Raw genomic sequence first — 19,820 nt, 5'->3', positions numbered from 1 at the left:
AGGAACTCTCCCAGAGAGTGGAGCAGGGAAACACGGTGGCAGCCTCATGCCAGTGGAATGTTGGGAGGGGGGTAGGAGCTTAGAGGAGGGGGGGGGCAGAGCTAGGAATTCTGGCTTGTTGATTGGTGGAGGGAGAAGGTGACCAGGTGGGAATAATAGTGGGTGGATAAAAGTGTAAAGACTGGAGAGGGGTTGGGGGGGGGTATCTGTACTTCTACCCCCTACATGGTAGGGTAAAAGCACATAACCACAGCAAGGCTTTCAATTTGGTATATGTGGTGAGCAGCCAGGCTTAAGCTTTCAAGAGGTGATGCAGCCAGGTTCTTATGTACAGTGGTTCCCCAAAGCCCCCCCAAAGGAATGTCCACACAATATGTTAGGTGATAACACAGCATCTTTATATAAAATAAGGTTTGCTACCCATACTAAATATACATATAAATAATAACACTTTGGACATGGAATGCCTATTCAGAGAATGGTAAATATATACACTATGTGGTACCACACACTACTTAAATTCAGTAAGAACTGCACTAACTGCAGACAGGTTAATTCTTAAATAAGGTGTTACCAGCATAGAATAGGAAAGAAAGGCAGGTTAATTATGAACTGTGGCAGGATGCTTTCTTTAGACTAGATAAGTAATGAGGATCCCCACACTTGGGCAAGCTGCAATAGAAATGTTAGGGAGTAATTTATGTTGTCTTTTACAGCTCAGTCTAATATTGTTCAATAAGGTTGTGCTTTTATTTATTTATTTTTTTTTAAAACGGTTCACTCTGCCAAAGCCAATCACACAGTAGGGAATTCATGCAGGCAGACAGCCAATCATGCTCATAGGCATTCAGGCCATTCACTCATAATATTGGGGCAAGTAACCAGCATTTCAGTACACTACACTGCATTCATGTCAGTTTCAGGCAGGGCTGTCTTATTCATTGTGTCACACAAACAGAAACCAGACACCTAAAACGGAGAATGTGAGGTTCACTTCAGACTCCATGCACAGATGTCCCACCCCCTAGTGTGTACCCACAACACAGTCCCTGGGAAAGCTCCAGTCAGTCTGACAGGAGGCAGCCCCAGAGCCACATATAGCATTTCCACTCAACAGCCAGTCAGGGGGAAAAGGAACAACAGAGACAAATATCGTCTTTACACCCAACAGCCATTCAGGAGGAAGGGACAGAGTCAGGGCTGCCCAGGACTCTGGGAAACAAGGTAAAAGGCAATAGAAACCAAGAGGGCACAGGGGCCATCTTGCCTTCTGTCAGGAATCCATGGATTCCTATGGCATGGCCTAGTTGTCCCAAAATGGAAGATACTCAGAGCCGTCAATCAGCATGTAGCTGCCACCAGCCCATTCCCTGCTCTGTGGGCAACACACAGGTGTCCAGAACACACACAAGGAGTACAAGGGTGTACCCCCACCCATGGGTGCCATAAAGGTATCCCATGGGTGATGTTCATCAAAAGATGAAAATGAAGACCTGCACTGCCAGAGGTCTGGGTGGGACTAAGGCAGAAAACAGAGAACACACACACACAGAAGTGGTAGGACAAGGTCAGGCGGCCCTGTGCCTCCATAAGGCATTTCCAGCATCACAAAAAGGGAGGGAAACATTAAGAGTCAGTGTCATTTATACTTCCTTTGCAGCAGGCAGAAGAGGAGATGGCCGAGTCGGTGGAGTACATCTGGGCCCATTGAGAAAAGGCCTAAGAGCAGAAAAACCAGGAAGTGAGGAATGGCAGAACTGGGTCCAGAACACTTGGAGAGGGATAAGACTCCAATGCTGTACTTGTGGCCACCCAGACTCTTGTACCTCAATAAACCTGAATATCTAGCATCAAGAGATGTGTAGAGTGCCAATTTATGACTCAAGTCTTTACAAGTGATGTCAGAAGTAGGATTGCGACAATGCCATGGTGAACCCGATTAAGACACTCACTGAAGGACAGCACCAGCTACAACAGGCCTTCCAGCTGTAAAACCAGCAAGCACAAGCTGGCAGACAGGCCTTCCAACAAGCAGTACAATTGCAGCAGGCACAACTATGGGATGCTACGACTGTGAGAATACAACCACAAGTACCTACTACAGTACTTCAAAAGTATAGTGCTGGCAAAGACACATCTCACTTCTTTGTGAATTTCAAAAGGTTGGTGAGGAACGCATTATGGCCACCAGAGAGGTGGGGACAATACATAGCCCTCCTGATGACTGGAGAGCTGCAGAGCATGTACCAGGCAGCTAATCCCACAGGAGACTCTGCTTAGGTGGACATGAAGGGAGTGATCCTTGAGAAATGCCGAGATGAGACCCATAGAGTAAGGTTCTGGAAACCAGGCTAAACCCCAGAAAGAGTCTCAGACAACTGTTCAATCACGTGAAAGACCTGGCTGATCGGTGGCTTCAAATAGCTACCACCACACTGAACGAAATGGCGGACCGCATTGTGCTCAAACAGTTTGTAGAACCCTTGTCTACCCCAGTACTGTGATGGGTCAAACGGCACCATGGACCCAGCCTGGTCAAGGCAGTAAACATAGGTTTGACATACAAGAAGGACAGCATGGGAAGAGTGATAATATTTATCCCAGGCAACAGAGGAACAATGGTCATAGCATCTACCACACCCTGACCAGGGAACGGAAGACCCGAGTCATCACCCCTGAGACGTAATGAATGGGAGCCATCGAAAACCAGACACGGCGGGGAGACCCAAGGGGGCACGATGAAACCAAGCATCCTGATGCCTCGCCAACTCCAATGTGGGGAGTGTAGGGAATGGGGGCATATTGCAAGACATTGTCTAAGGAAGGAAAAACCAGAAACGATGGAGGTCACTATTCAATGCCCTACCTGAAGCGGGGGCCCATGGTTCAGGCTGTGGCCCAGTTCACTCACCATATCCCCACATCTGTGTAGCTGAAGTAAACGGGATAGCAACCAGGGGGATTGTCTATTCAGGAAGTCTGCAGACCGCTGTCAACCAGAAGCTCGTAGGTGTGCCTTTGGGGAACCCACACATAAAAAGATGTGTGAATGGGGACGTGAAACCCTATCCCCTCAGATGTGAGCATTCAAATGGTAGGGAGGACGTGTTCCTAAAACCAGCAGTACTTTCTACCCTACCCCAAGCCCTAGCATTAGGATCCGATTCCCCTAACTTACAAAGGGTAATATAGAAAATTGAGGAAGGGTTGCTCAAACAGGCACCTTTTTGTAACTCATGCCTTCCTACCTACCCCTTCAAAAAACCCACAGAAGCCACAGGGAGAAACATTTGCATCAAAAACATTGGAAGGAACAGTCCACGTTACTGATCGCTGTAGACTTTTGATTGGATGAACAGGGGGGATAGTTTCAGATCTGCACCATAACTTCACCCCACCGTACAGGACTCCAGGGCCGCCGCAAGTTAACTAGGTACCCACTGGACCTCTCCCCAATTCTAGAATAAGAAGGGTCTGTTTCACAGAATACTCGCAAACGAGGATCGAGATCCGGTGTACCAGTTGCTTATTCTTCTAAAATACTAGAAAACCATACTAGGAGGAAGCACATACAGATGGGAGAGGACCATCTTGGCACAGAAAAGACCACCCAGAAAATCCTTCAACAGTTCTTTTGGCCCTATTCTGTCAACAATGTACGCGTGCCATTTGAAGAACAGGTCCAACATGCCGAAAACCCTTTTACATCCTATGCCCCTAATCACTGAACCGTTCCTTTGCATCAGCATGGATATCGTGGGACCCATGAGCCCTCCAGTGTAGGGCATACATATCTCTTGGTGATAGTAGACTATGCCACTGATATCCTGAAGCTTTTCCGTTGCAAACGAAGCATAACAGCCTAACAAGTCTAACGTCCTAATCGCCTTAGTGGATATTCCCCAAGGAGATTGTGACCGATCAAGGAACACATTTTATTTCCGCCATCATTCGACAAGTCCGTCACACTCCGCACAAAGAACATCTGAGAACAGTCATTAGCCACCCCCAGACTGACGATTTGTTTATAGGTTGAACCAGTTCACCAAGCAGATGCTTCAAATAACCATAGACCCGTGGTGACAGAAATTGGGATTGTATGACACACTGGTTACTAAGGACATTACGTAATACCCCCCCTACCCCCTGTCATCCACCGTTTTTGCCCCCTTTGGGTTGTTATTCGGAAGGCAACCCCGGTCACCCTTGGATATCCTAAAACGAGAATGAGTAGACCAACCTCCACAGGAAGTATGCTATGAAACTCACCGAACAGGTTGAGAGGCTTCAAAACATTGCACACACACACACACACACACACCTCCAACATGCCCAGAAAATACAGAATAGTCCAAAATGACTGAGGTCAAAAGGTCTGAGCACCAAAAGTACGACCCCCATTTGTTCGCATGCGTTTATGTGGGGGGGTAAAGTTAATAGAAAATGTATAGGCGTAAGGTGGGGGGGGTCTTATATATATATATATATATATATATATATATATATAAACAAAACGGGGGAGGGGGAAACAGACTTTTGGTAGTCACACTTTTCAACTCAGTCATTTCACGCAAATCCGAAAATACAAGTTATGGACTTTTCAACTAGACGAAAAGGTGATGGTGTTACCACCAACCACGGAGAACAAAATGCTGGCCTCCTGGAGAGTACCCTATACCATACAACAGGCGATTGGCCTGGTCACCTACAGAGTACGGTAAGATGACCGGAAGCCCACCATACAAAAATATCACATCAACCTAACGAAATGGGTAGAACCCACAACTACGGTAGCCATGATCAATACCAAAACACCCGACATCCCAGAGATGCACCCAGAACTGGAGGACGCAGTGGAAGCACTAGACAACAATCCTGAGCTCAATAGTAGCCAGCTGAACGAGCTGTCTAATCTCAGACTGTTTCGGATTACCTTTTGGACCTTGCAGGTTGATCCGGCCGAAACACAGTATAGCCTTTATACCCCACCAGGTCACAGAGTGCGGATGCAGCCATATAGGACACCAGAGGCTCGAGTCAGCGCGGTCGACAAAGAAATACAAAACATGCTGGAGTTTGGGGTCATCAAACCCTCCTGCCGTCAGTGGTGTTCCCCTATAATCATGGCACCGAAACCTGATGGGAGCATTAGGTTTTACAAGGATGTCCACCGTCTCAATAGCATCTCCAAATTGGACTCCTATCCAATGACCCGAACAGAGGATTTATTGGACAGACTGGGTAACACACAATACATACCCATGATGGATCTCACTAAGGCATACTGGCAGATACCCCAGCAACTAGAGGAGAAGGAGAAAACAGCCTTTGCCACACCGCAGGGACTGTTCCAGTTCACGGTGCTCTCCTTTGGTCTCCACAGCACATCCTCCACATTCCAGAGACTTATCAATAAAATCCTGAGGGGACACCACCAATGTGCCAGAGCATACTTGGATGACAGTCCACAAAGAGTCCTGGAGGGATCACATACCGCACCTCAGGAAGGTTTTCCATGCCCAACAAAGGCTGGTCTAAAGATCAATCCAAGGAAAAATGTCCCTTGCAGCCTTTGTCACCAAACCTCTGGGTTACCATGTAGAGGACGAGGTTCTAAGGCCACAACAGGACAAAACTGAGGCCCTTCAATGCATACCTTTCCCGGTGACACCTAGACACATTCAGACATTCCTTGGGTTTGTGGGGTACTACTGCCATTTCATTCCACACTTCGCCACCATGGTGGCACCCCTGACTGACATGTTAAAGAAATACCTGGCCAAGGCCCAGTTAGGGGGAACGGGGAAAACAGCCGAGAAGGCGTTCAGAGCACTGTAGGCCACCTTGGATTCTCAAGCCGTCCTTCACGTTCTAGATTTTCAAGCTTCTTTCTACCTACATACTGATGCCTCTGGGTCTGGCACAGGTGCTGTCTTGTTTCAAAACAAGGGTTTCTTAGAACTCCAAGTGTTGTTCATAAGCAAGAAACGGCAACCACAAACTTGCCCATGCCACTATTGAAAAAGAATGCTTGGCAGTAAAGTGGGCTACTGAATCATTACATCATTTAACCTTGGATATGGACTACACCCCCTTGGTCTGGCTGGTTCGCTATAAGGATACGAATCCCATAATCTTACAACGGTTTCAGCCTTTTTAATTTACTCTGATGAATCTTCTGGAATGCCAGTTGCCGCAGGCAAATTTCCTATATGGCTTTTCCGCCCTGCCCGAGTGGTAGGCCTTGAGAAGGACAGGAGAAGAGGGGGTGGGGAGAGGGGGAAGGATCCGTCATGGACCGGTTTTCATGGCTTTGCCACCAGCACCTGGTCCTGTAGCCACGTCCCCACCACCGCCTCATGACTGGATGCCGGTTTGCCAGTTTGCTCTGCAGCATCCCCGTCGGTACCCGGAGACCCCGGCTGGGACAAATTAGTTTGGAGCTCTGTAACATCCCCGCCGGTGCATGGCAGCCCCGGCAGGGGCAATGGTGGTGACACAGCAGCATCCACACCACTGCTCAGGGACCCCTCTTCCCCAGTGGGGACGCACACGTGCAAAACAGACGAGGACACAGCTCCTGCTGCTACTGGCGTCCCCACCAGGGACGTGATCAAGGCAGCCGCCAACAGGCACTGCTTCAGGATCAGGCCGTGTTCAAGAGATGAGGGCACTAAAAGCACAGGCCCAAGTCTCGCATGTAACACCCACAGACCCCGCAAACAAAACGTACATTATGCAGTAGCTCACCCAGAGAGTGGAGCAGGGCAAACATGATGGCGGCCTCACTCCAGTGGATTGCTGGGAGGGGGGAGTTTACAGATGAAGGGGGGCTGAGCCAGGAATTCTGGCTTGTTGATTGGTAGAGGGAGAAGGTGACCAGGTGGGGAAAAAAAGTGGTTACAAAATTGACTTCTCAGAAAGAAGCGTGGGTGTATAAAAGGGAGGGGAAAACTAACAGTGTGATTTATGCTTCCTTTGCAACAGGAGGAAAAGGAGACAGCGGAGTCAGTATGTCTGGGCCTATTGAGAAACTGCCTAGAGCGGAAAAAGCAGTAAGTGAGGAAAAAGTGGCAGAACTGGGTCCAGAATCGTTGGAGAGGGAAGAGACTAAAATGCTGTAATTGTGGCCACCCCAACTCGTACCTGGCTGAATCTTATACCTCAAAAAGCCTTAATATCGAGCATCAAGAGACATGTAGATTGCTTTGACCAAAGCGTTTACAGGCATGCTCTCAGCAGTTTCTTTCTGGTTGGGTTAGACAGCGCATTCTTGTTCAAGAGCTCAGCTGGCTTGCAGGGAGTCTATTGCTCTGTCACAGCTTCTGTTCTCCAGCAGGTCATTCTTGGAAATAGAACTCCCAGGTTTGAGAGTACACTGGGCGATCCTTAAAACAAAGTTACCATATCTCTACGGCATCAGCGAACTGGAGGGATCCCTCATCACCCACACTTTGAAGGGCACTATGGGTAGTGGCAGAACCACCACAGTCCCTGATGACTCACTGTCCACATGTTAAAATGGGTGTTTGGGCATCTCTCCATACTCGCTATCCTCTTCCCTGGTCAAGTGCGTAGAGCACAGGGGAGACAGACAGTGGGGTAAACGTGGCATGTGGTGTCCACCACAGACACCCATCCTTCTCTCAGCCCCATAAAGTAACCAAAGGCAAGTATCAAGAGGCCACTTATAACCCCCTCCCACCCCCCTATGCAACAACTGAATTCTGATGCAGTGGCGTCAGATGTTTTGCGTTTGATGCCCATTGATGGTGAAGGCCAGCACATTCCTTCATCTTTCTGGAGGTAAATAAAGGAGTGCCATTACATTTTGCAGTAGGAATACCATCAGTGGTAGGAATCTGGCATGGAGAACACACACATGATTAAAACGAGTTCCAAGGATTGCAACACAATCCAAATGAGGGAACGTTGACCTGTATCCAGATGTAGCAAATAGTTGGGGAAAGGAGCCTGCGCCAGATTATTTCCTGGAAGGAATCGTGCTGATGTTATTTTTCCTGAAACTACAAAAGGTTAGTCAACAAGGACAGAATTGCGGTATTGAAACAGAACCCCAGAACACTCGCTCAACAACATCTTGACATTGTGGCCACTCCCAGATTATTTCAACCCCAACCTTGACTCTCCTTCCCCTGCAAGTCTCCTCTACCCGTTTCTCTCTATACTATCCTTCCATTCTTCCCTCTGCCTCCCCTGGTCCTTTATCTTCACGTGCCCACCCCTAGCCAGTCTCTCTCCCCACCCCCTTTCCTTCGGTTTCTGCCTGCTCTCTCAAATCCACCACTTTCAACTCTAATCTTATTATCCCTTCTCGTCAGTTTCTATCCTTCCCCCATGTCGTTTGTTTTTCTTTTATTTATTTAGAAGTGCACATGGTTTAAATCAAACTTTGCACTCAAATTACAATTCGAAGACATTTTTCTATCATTGCATTACACATTAAAAACAAGAATAAAAAGCCATACAAATGCCTTCTATAAAATCCCATGAGAAATTAAAACATGTTCATGTGAATTAAATTCTAAGCTATACCACTTTAGATATTTGATTAATTCTCTGTAAGAATGGCATAAAGCTGTACATTAAATAAACCCATCAAATGTCCTTGTGTGATCCTTGACTAGAGACTATCCTTTAAAATAAAGAATTGATCATGAATAAAATTAAAAACAAAGCATAAGCAAATTCATTAACACGGAACATTCCATAACCAGGTTTATCATTTCCAATGTCTTCAACACAAAACCTGCATAACGCATTAATCCTCTTGCATTTGGCTCGGATGCAAATTGTTTGCATGCATTTAGAATATTAAAACAACATCTCATGAACATCTTCCTTAAAAAGGGTGAAGGCGATTCAACCAAATAAACAGTTCTCACTCAATTTGTTATGTTCCTAAGAAACGGTAAAGAAGATTTCAGAACTCTTGGTACAGTTGCCAGTTTCACACCAGTCCTTTGTTTTTTTTTTTCACTTCCCCAATCCTCCATGATATTCTCAAAAGGAGAATCCCTTATCAATTATAATTTTTTCACAACTTTACACAAGGGCCAGGTCATTCCTGTGCCCGTTTTTGCTAGCTCAAAGAGTGAGTTTTTCCAAGCCATCATTCAATTCTTACAGAGCTGTATTTTGCTCCAAGATAAATGGAAGTTTAGGGAGCAAAACCCCGGCATAAAATGAATCACCCAAATCGGAGCACAATTTGGTAAACCAAGCACGTTTCTCCAAATCAATCCATCAATTTTGGAAAGATCAAAACCCACCATACGGTGAAACCTGTATAACAAAGCTGGGATTACTTTCCCTTCATAAAATGCGATGAAGGGATTCAAAGGATTCAAAGAGACTCTCCCGTACCGATTATTCAAGAATTTCCTCTGGGCACGCATCTGCAGGGCCTTTTCTTTAAGTTTACCAATAAGAATTCTTTGGTTAGCTTACAGTGAAGTTCCTTCCCAACTTCAAGCTTATTTTTGTTTAGCCATCAGTTCAAACATTATCTCAGTCTTTTTGCACCAGTAAATTGAACCATTTTGGTTTTCATTGTGTTAACAACCAAGTCATTTTCTTGTGTGTATTTCTGGAATGCCCTTAACCTTTGGAGCGCAATTTCAGTTGCATCAAGGAAAATTATGTAATCCGTTGTACGATAAGCAAAATATTTTGACATCATTAACCTTGGGGGAGATCAAGGCATCCTTAACCAATTCACTGCCCATATTGGCAGTGTTCAAATTATATAAGGTAGTTGCTAGGATGCAACCCTGTGGTCCGCGACATGCCGTAATTGCATTGGAGACATGAACTTGTAAGTTTAAACTAAATTGTAGATTTGTGTTCAAGAGTGGAGCTCTGCCGAGATGTTTAAAAGATAGTTAGGCAATGCCCAGCTTTCCAGTTTTTACCAGAGCTTGTTCCAATTCACTTTATCAAATGCAAGTGAGAGGTCAATGCTGTCCATGAAAACGGGTACAAGCTAGTGACTCACCAGTGGACCGCTGAATCCAATTGCCAATATAGCCATGGAGCATGGTCCTTCCCCCTAGCCCCCTAGGAAACCAGTTTGGAATCTCTTCTGAATATTGTTTGCCTCTGCCCACCAATAAAGTTTCTTCAGAATGAGCGAGGAGAAAATGTTTGCAGCCACGTCCAAGAATGCCATTGGCCTGTAATTTGAGGGATCTATTTTCACCCCCTTCTTATAGATTGGAACAATTGTGGAAAGACACAGGGGTTTTATCCCCGTCGCTCCCCTATTATGCCTCATATTCAGGTCTCGATGATTCTGCATCCCGTCTCTCTACCCTTTACCGCTCTCTACCCTTTGCCTCATTTAGGTCTCGATGATTCTGCATCCCGTCTCTCTACCCTTTGCCTCATTTAGGTCTCGATGATTCTGCATCCAGTCTCTCTACTCTTTCTCGCTTTCTTCCAATCTCTTTTCAGTTGCTTTTGACTTTGAATCTTTTTTCTCACTTCCACCACCACCAGTCTCTACTGCCCCTCCTTTGCAATCTGTCTGTTGTGAGAATCAACTAAACACCCTTGTACTGGCAGACGGTGTCAAGAGGAATTATATGTGGTGATTGTCACACAATGCATAGCCATGATACAAGTTGTGTGTAAAAATCACCAAATCTGTGTCAGTCTCATGTTGATTCCACTCTCCTTTGAGAGAATACATTGTATGATTCTTACTAGCCGTCCCTACTCAAATGTTGCTTTTACGAACATCAGGACTTCACCTTATTTGCTTTATTACCACGGCCGGATGCTAAGGATTGGCCACTTCTAGGTCAAGATGCTTTGACATTGCTTGGTAGTATTTAATAGTTTTCATGTTATAAAAGCATACCGTACACGTTACACTCAAATATGACTGATTCATCAATTACCTCTGAATGATTTTGACCATACATTAATCAAGGCTACGAGCATCGCTTTCATTGGGTAGCACGTGCACACATCAGAAATATACCAAAATGTCGCCTCCAGAATTCTGACTGCTGAAAATTCAGATTTCTTTTTTGAAACTCCCCGCCGCCCCCCCCCCCCCCCTTACACATTATATATATAGTATGGGATATAATACAAGTATGGGGGAGTTGTGTCACCATTTTAGGCCATCAGACTTCTGGCGGACGCAGTAGTCACATAGACCGCACACATCAGTGTAGTAGGTTTAGCAAATACAATCTTGCACAGCGGACATCATGCTCCTCACACATTAGCCCTTGCATCTCCCCTTACTCACCTGAATTCCAGACACAGTGAAGTAGGGAATTTCAAACTTGACAGAAATTGGAGGCTTCCCTTCCAGTTCTTCCTTCTCCACACTGGGGAGGCAGAAGTGCGCCCTCATTAGATATTCCTTCCCGCCCTGTTCAGGAAACAGAGGTAGCACCTGAGATGGCTGTACAGGAACTAATGTGCGTCACTCACTTCTTTTAACATTAAAAGGAGGCCAACAAGGTAAGAGGGAAATTGCCATATGGAGAGGAACAAATAGGGCAGAGCAAGAGAAGCCAATCAAGTGGGTTGGAGCAGCAGATCAATAAAAAAGGTGAGATGGAGAAGGCAGAGGCAAAAGAAACAATTGTGCGTGGATAGAAATGTTGAGAAGAAGGGCAGAATGACAAAGGGGGAGGGAAAGTTAGAACCAGTGTGTAGGGGCAGGTTTAGGAGACTAGGACCACCTTTAGGCAAAGGATGTGCTGGTCACATATGTCCTGCTGCACAGAAGCCAGTCCGCCTGGCACCAGACAATAGGAGGATAATTCACTTCTTGTTCGATTTAGCCGATGAAGCTTGTCCAAGAGATACTAATCTCAATTAGGCAGCAATAGGGGCAACCTTTACCAGTCCTATGTTCTGAGACTCCAATATTTAGAGTGTTACCAAGATATGCAGTTCATTGAAGTCTGACAAATGATAACTCTGTATATTCCCAAATTCCCGAAAAATAACACAGCCAAACACAAGAATATAGCAGGAGCATGCTGCGATTAATATCATTTTGTATTATTTGCTCACCATGAAGCATACTGGAGGTACAGTCATATGCGACTTTGGTGATTGAAAATCTCATCTGCCTCTTGGGTCACCTAAGGGTTTCAAAGTGGCGAATTTTTAGGTTTTTCATAATGTGTGGGACTGACCTCAGACCTTGTGCTCTGAAGTCAATAAGGTCCTCGCTCGGCAAAGGGGAGAATGGAGTGCAGCCCTTGCAAAATTTACTCAACCACTCGCAGATTCGAGTAGCTTTTGTAAAGTAACATGCTGGCGAGTACAATGAAATGTTGGGATGTTTGCAGCAAAGGTCAAATAAAGGTTTCAAACAACCTTGCTTTGCAGTAAATGTCAAACGTTTCACAGTGCATAGTTGGCCTCCGGGTAGCAGCAGTGCGCCAAAAATGAACTGGGCTCACGTTGAAATGCACCATTTTATAGTAAGTGCTGGTAAAATGTGTGTTCCTGTTACCATGGGTCAATTGCAATAGTATTAGGTTGAGTTGGTAAACTAAGTCAGTCGACGTGAAGGTTTAGCAGGACTTTAAAGAATTTGCGGGACCTGCAGTGGGTGAGGGAAAATGATTTTGGCACAAAGATGGGAATGAAAAGTGCACAGACAAGGAGAATCAGAACGATCAGGGAATGATGCAGACCAACATGTGGAAGGGCGTGTTAGGGGGACAGAAGATCACAAGAGAGCCATAGGAGAAATTAAAATAAGGCAACTTTAACACATTGGCGTCCCATCAATGTTCGTGCTCGCCAAGGTGTGCAAAGGTAAATCCGGGGAGGATCACATGAACACTCACTGGGAAGGACTTGACCGTCCACACCACCATGTTCTTCTCTGGAACGTACTTGGCGCTTCCAACACTCGTCTTAAATTTGGGTGAATCTGCATCACTGGGAACCGGGATGAAGATCTCCACATTGTTGGCTACCGATTGCTTCTTAAACTGACCCTTTGCCTGAGAAATGAAAGCGCTTGTTTAATTTAATCAACTAGAGAATGTTGACAACAATCATTGGATTAGAATTCATTTCAAGCAACGTCAATTACTATGGAAAATGCAGCATTGCAATTTTTGGACTAAACTATGCAACAGAAGTGGGAAGTGAAGGGAGACATTTGGTGGCACGAGCGCGTCAAAAGCACAGCAGAAGAAGTGACGCAGGGAAGGGGGAAGTCTCTCCCATCATAATAAGTAACTGGGCAGAGGGGTAAACAAATGGATGGAAACAGTGAAATACATGCAAACAATAAGATGTTGATATTCAGCAATTCATTATTTCAACATTAAAGAAAGCTAAAAAAAGGGGCAGGTCAGTGAGGTTTGTGAAGGAGAAGGAGCCAGGATTCAAAGAACCAGGGATTTCATGGCCCTGAACATGGGGATTCAATAAGGAATGGTGCCCAAAATCCCTGTGGTCCATAGTTTTCCAGACTTACAACAACCACCACCTGAGTAGGGTACTTCGATCCTCATGGACCTCCTGGTGCCTTTATTGCTTTTGGACCTCTCCTCGGTCTGTTCTGCTATCTTGGCTTCCAAGGAAGCCACCCTCAATGCATTTGCCACCTACTGGTCTTCTACTCCTTTTCAATCACTTGAAGTATCGGCAAAGCCTATTCATCTGCCAGCAAGCCTGGATGACTAGTCAGTCCATGGTCCCATCCTCTTTATGCCTCATATCAACACACACATCTCCATCACCTCTTTACAGACAACACCCCAATTGCATTTCACTCCTTCCTTGAACAATCCTTGCACATCTGCAACTGCCTCTCCACCAATTGACAAAGGATGGTGCTGCGCTCCCTGATCTTTCTCTACATCACCTCACCCCATCAATCAGGCCTTGCAACCTATCGATTCTCTATGATAGCAGCCCGAAAGTAACGGTACTCTTCAGCCTTCTATCTCCATTCACCGCCTCTGTAGAGGATGGCTCTCTGTACAACACTGGTCCCTCTCCAGAATCCTTCTCTTGATCTAGGACTCCATCAATGAATGATTCCCGACTACATACATAACTCCACCTCCCAATACACCCCTCCTCACACTCTACGATCTGAATTCTGCTCTATTCCTCGATAGTTCTCTGCTAGCTCATGCTTGTGTTACAATACTCTATTTGCTCCTCATCACGCCTCTAGAGCATAACGATCATGATCAAGGAACTCATTTCTTGAACTCGAAACATACCATGGCATCATTCCCCATTATCTCTTGTACATATTTCGTGACTCATTTACAAATGTTTCTGTTCCAAGCAGCAGGTTATCCCCTAAACAAATAAATACTCCTCCTTTGAATACCTCGTCTGGGGTCGGTCGGTCGCTCTCGCTCTCTCTCTCCTCCCCCCGACCCCCCTGTGTTCCGTTCAAATGAAAAGAAACTTAATGTCCTGTCCCCCCTTCCCCCTCCCTTTTCCCCAGCTCATGAGTCTTCCTTGTCTGTGGCATTGCTGTTGTGAACCGCGGTAGGTTGCGTGACGTTCTTCAGTAGTCATGCTTAGATCAGTGAAGGTCTAGTGATGTGTCAGGCATGGGAAGTTGGTGATGAATCATATGGTATTCCGGTCCTGATAGCGCAAACTGGGCGCAACTAACTTTGTTGCGTTGGGTCATCTGTGACTGGGCTTGTGACATATTGCTTGGTAAAGTCGCACCACGCTTCTTCATGTCGTGCGGCTCTGTCGTGAAGTGCTGACATTATTTTCTCCATTGTATAGATGTTTGTGGCAATCTGTATCCAGTCCTTTTTGTCTGGAAGGCCGCCAAAAGCAGAGGGGAGACTAGTACTTTCATCCTTCTCAGTTAGTCATCCTCTTCCTCGAGGCCAAAAAGGATCAGGAGTGGATAGTTCTCTCTCTATGCCATCCAATTTTTTAATCCATCCCAGGACTTCTTGCCAATAGATGCGGACCTTGGGGCATGTCCACCACATGTGCCAGTAATCGGCATCATTACTGCATAGTCGCCAGCATTTCGGGCTGGAGGTTTGAAACATTTTGGACAGCCTGTATGGATCATACTGCCACCTATGGAGTAATTTTATTGCGTGTAGTTTATATTGGACTGTAACTGATATTGTGGAGGGTGTTTCACAAATTTTGTCCCAGGCCTGCTGATCAGGTCCCTTTCCCATCTACCCTTGAGGCGGAGACTTGGTGTTTCATCTTTAGCGATTAGGGCCCTGTACATTCGTGTTATTAAGCCTTTAGAAGTATTGGTTGTGTCCAGAATCATCTCAAAGGGCGTGAGTTCTCTTCTCTGTGTGGTGGTTTCCCATTCGCTACTGGATAGTACGCCTTTCAGCCTTAAATACAAGAAAACCGGGATCAGGTGTATTTGGAGAGCCTTCTCTAGTTCCGTGATTGAAATGAATTTCCCTTTCCTCCACAGTTGGCCGACTCTCTCCAGGCCAGCATCAAACCAGGTCTGGTATCTGGGATTTCCTCTCTGATCCCTGGTGACCAGAGATGGCTCAGAGGCGAGGGCCATGTACTGACCCCGGACATTGCTTTACCTTTCTTCCATATGTTCCACATCATCCCCAAAAATGGGTGTTCACGCAACCTTTTTATGAGCTTTGGTCTGGGGACCCATAACCATTCTGCTAGTGTTGCAGGGGTTAGGTTGTTGTCCAGCTGGACCCATTGAAGGTCCTTTCTATCTCGCAGGTGCGGGATCAGATCTCTTGAGTTGTGTGGCCTGGTAATAGCGTTCTATGTCCGGAAGGCCTACTCCTCCCAGCTCCTTTGATAGTGTTAGGATGTCGTAGGGGATCCTGGGTTTCTTTCCATTCCATAGGAATTCCAGTATGACCTTAACTTGTCTGAAGAAGTGTTCAGGGATCGTGATGGGCAGGACCTGAAAAGGATACAGAAAACGTGGGAGACTCACCATTTTGATTGCGTTTAGGCACCCCATCCAGGAGATAGTGAGTGGTTTCCATTTTCTGAGGTCAGCTTTAAGGGATTCAAGAAGTTGAGGAAAATTTGCTTCTTAAAGGTCGTCGAGGTGTCTCGTTAGGTTGATCCCCAAGTATCTCAGTGTTGGGCCTCCAATGACCAGCCCAAGGCATTCGAGAACTATTTGCTGGCCTGGGGATGGTTCCTGGAGTGGGAAGAAGATGGATTTGTTTTGGTTCATTTTGAAGCCTGAGAGTGTTCCATATTCTTCTATTAATTGGATCGCTCGTGGAATTGAAGATGCTGGCTTTATCACATGGAGCAGGATGTCATCTGCGTATAAGGCCAGTTTATATTCTCTGCTGTTTACTTGCATTCCTTCGACGATGGTATATGCTTGAAGCTTTTGGGCAAGAGGTTCCAGTGAAAGCGCAAAGAGTATTGCCGAGAGGGGGCAACCTTGTCTCGTTCCTCTACCGAGTGGAAACCAGCGGGAGAATTGGGAGTTTACTGCCACTGATGCTCTTGGGGTAGTGTAGACAGCTTTGATTCCTCGGCAGAGTGTGGGACCCAAGCCTATTTTCTTTAACGTGGCCTCCAGGAAATGCCATTCGACTCCGTCGAACGCCTTCTCAGCATCGATTGAGAATAACGCTGATGTGTTTGGCGATTTATGGGCCTCATGAATTGCCTCACCCTTTTCAACCTCTTCTTCCAAACTCCTCCTCCTTGGGGACTTCAACACCCATCTCGACTCTACTGAATCATCATCCTCCCAGTTCCGGGTCCCCCTGTGCCAGTTTCTTGCTCACTATTCTTCCTTCTAGCCCTACCCACTGTGCCAGCCATACTCTGGTGACATCCCACTCTCCTGGTCCAATCACTAGCTCCTTTCCACCCACCTTGGGCCCCTTGGCCCTCTAACCGAACCACTCCCTGCACTGCCATCCTCCTTCGCCGTCATTCAACCAATGAAGCAAGGGTCAGTTGCTGCTTTTGCCTTCACCTTCATCCCCCTCCAACCCCTGTCCCCGACTCTCCCTCTGACTCTGTCCTTGCTAATCTGCATCCTTCCAGCTCCAACACCCTTGAACATCCTTGTCCCTGCCATGAGCAAACACCTGGTATGACTCCGATATTGCATCTCTGAAACACAAGTGCAGAGTTGCTGAACGGAAGTGGCAGACCTTGCGCTTCTGCTCTGGCACACTGGCCTGCCACCTGGTCCAAAGGTAATATCGCTCCTCTATCCGCTCCAAAAAGCAGCACACATCCAAGCCCACATCTCTGGAGTCACCAATAGGGCAGACCTTTTCAAAATCTGGAAGGAACACAACAGTCCACTTGCAGTTTCCACCGCACTCCTTTCCCAGGCTCTCTGCACTACCTTGTCCTCCCACTTCACACCCAAAACATCATGTCTGAACTCTCCTCCACCCCATCACCATCACCTTGCCCGTCCACCTGCTCACTTGCTCCCCTACCTCCTCCTCCCACTTACTCACTCTCCTTCGGTCCTATAGCACCGGATGAGGTCTCTAAAGCGGTCAGCTCTATGAAGGCCTCCTCAAACAGGTGCTTCCTTGCTCCTCTAGAACCATTAAGGACAACATCTCCTCTCTCGCTCCAGCGCTTGCCGAATTCTGTAACCACTCTGCCTCTGGCGCTTTCCCCTCAAGCATTCCCTTGTGCGCCCTTCTCTTGAAAAAGAAGTCTGCCGACCCCTCCTTAACTATCACCCTATCTACACTACCCCCTTCCTGGGTAAACTCTTGGAAAAGTTGGTCTGCCCCCCACCTGACCCTCCACACCGATCTTGGTGCTTGCCTTCAGGACCATCAATCTGGATTCCAGGCATCCAGAAGCACGGAAACTGCTTTCCAGAACACCTGTGAAACCATGCTCACAAATCTCGACTTCAACACTCCTGCTGCATTCTCCTCCATCTCTCCTCTGCCTTTGACATGGTCAACCATTCCATACTCATAAAATGACTGACACCCTCTGCATTACTGACCAGGCACTGGATTGGTTGACCTCTTTCCTCACTAAGCACCCTTCCGAGCTGCAATTGGGCCCCTTCTCCACCGCTACCCTCTCTACCGATGATGTCCCCGAGGGCTCTATCTTATTGTCATGGCTCTTTGATATCTCTCTTGCCCCTCTTACTCACCTGATCTCTTCCGTTCCTCCTCATTTCCAGTGTTTTGCCAATGGCACTCAGTTTTCCTTCAAACTTCCCTCCACCTTCCCTTCTTCCTCCTACCTCATCCCCAACAGTTTGTCCGCCATTCAGACATGGTGTACAAAAAATGATCTCTTTCTCAATGCCAGTAATATGGAGATCCTCCTCATCAGGACACATGTGCCCTCTTTTCATCTTACCCTCTGGCCACCTTCTTTGGGCCCTCAACCCCCACCATCTTGTGAGTTCAAAAACTTCGAGGTCATCTGCACCTCCACTCTCTCCTTCACTCCTCATATCATGGACCTTACCAAAAAGTCCCACTTCCAGCTCCACCTCCTCAGAGGCACTCTTATTTTTCTAACCTTCCCCCAGAAGCTCTAAGTCTCCCCCGCTCTGGCCCTCTCCAGGCTGGACTTTTGCAACAGCCTCTTTCTCAATCTCCCCCTCGCCTCACTTTGCCCCATTCAGCTAATCCAGAATATGGCATTCAAGATTTATCCTTGGCCTCAAGCTCAGGGACCACATCTCTGCAGCCCTAGAATCTCTCCGGTGGCTGCAAGGATCAAATTCAAGACACTTTGCACCATCCACAAGGCCTTCTAGGGCCTGGGACCACACCATTTCCAACTTTCCCTTCTTAAATACTCCCCTGCTAGAGCCCTATATTCCCCTAATTCCAACTCTCTATCAAACGCTTCATTATGCAGAGAGTGGGGGGAGAAGGGGTAGGTCTCTTTCCTCGGCTCGTGCCTCCCTTTGGAACAGCCCCCCCCCCCTGACTTGAGTCGGACCTCCTTAAGTTCTGGAAACTGCGCAAAACTCTGCTCTTCTCTACCCCTTTCCCTTCCTTGCTAATCACCCCACTGCTGCTGTGTCAGTTGGCCTGATCCTCATGAACCTCAGAGGATCTCAGGCCCTTCCACCTAGTCAATTCCAGCACTCCCCTCCCCCGACTGCACTGTCATGCGGCTCCACATACCATCCTTGAGAGTCACCTGTACTAGCGCTTAACCTGAGGCTCTCCTTGTTGCCTCCCTCAGCACTTCCCTCCCGCACCTTCTCCATCCACTCCTCTGCTCCTCCTTCCAACCCCTTCACCTGCACTTCTCTTCAATGCCCTTGCACGGTTGAATGCCACAAGCCTAGCTAGTAGAACCACGGCTGTTTGTATATAGATCACTGCTGTCTTTAGTTTTCACCACTGTTATTTCCCCTGTTCCATTCCCAGTTATCCTTGTGGCGGTTTGAAACACAATTCTGTTGTATAAAACACCGTACAAATTCTCAATAAAATACACAAATAAAAATAAAAAAAAGCCCATTTGTTAAATGAGAAATATGTGAGTTGGTGTGCAGGAAAACCGTAGGGCTTTGCAGAGAAGCAGAGGGGTTAGAGGCATGGGGAAAGAAGGGCGGAGCCTTTCATGATGGAGTGGTGAGGAAATAAGAAATGGGAATGAGAGCGAAGCAATGGACATCCAACACCGACAGAGAAGGAAGCATTGAAGTACTACGTTCCAACAAGGAAGTTTGAGTTATTTTGTTTTGCGACACCTCATCCGGTACCATGGAGCTCTACCCATCCCCCTCATTCGGCATTATTCATTCAATGTCTGTAAAACATATCCCAGGCTTTGAGTGGTCTGAGGTACAATCCACTCTCGGTAGTGGG

General features: G+C 46.8%; 1 protein-coding gene across 1 annotated transcript in view; it reads right to left on the bottom strand.

Annotated features, from left to right (window-relative positions):
- Positions 1–19,820, bottom strand: part of AP1M2 (adaptor related protein complex 1 subunit mu 2) — a 161,088-nt gene that overhangs the window by 28,223 nt on the left and 113,045 nt on the right. Inside the window, exons 9-10 of the mRNA XM_069604294.1 lie at positions 12,852–13,010; positions 11,285–11,410 (exon numbers count right to left, since the gene is read on the bottom strand). Of these exons, the coding sequence (XP_069460395.1) occupies positions 11,285–11,410; positions 12,852–13,010 (285 nt within the window). The remainder of the gene's footprint in view (positions 1–11,284; positions 11,411–12,851; positions 13,011–19,820) is intronic.

This window comes from Ambystoma mexicanum, chromosome 3q (assembly GCF_040938575.1).
Source record: "Ambystoma mexicanum isolate Mex_15411 chromosome 3q, UKY_AmexF1_1, whole genome shotgun sequence".
NCBI lineage: Eukaryota > Metazoa > Chordata > Amphibia > Caudata > Ambystomatidae > Ambystoma > Ambystoma mexicanum.
This window is presented reverse-complemented; position numbering and strand designations above follow the sequence as displayed.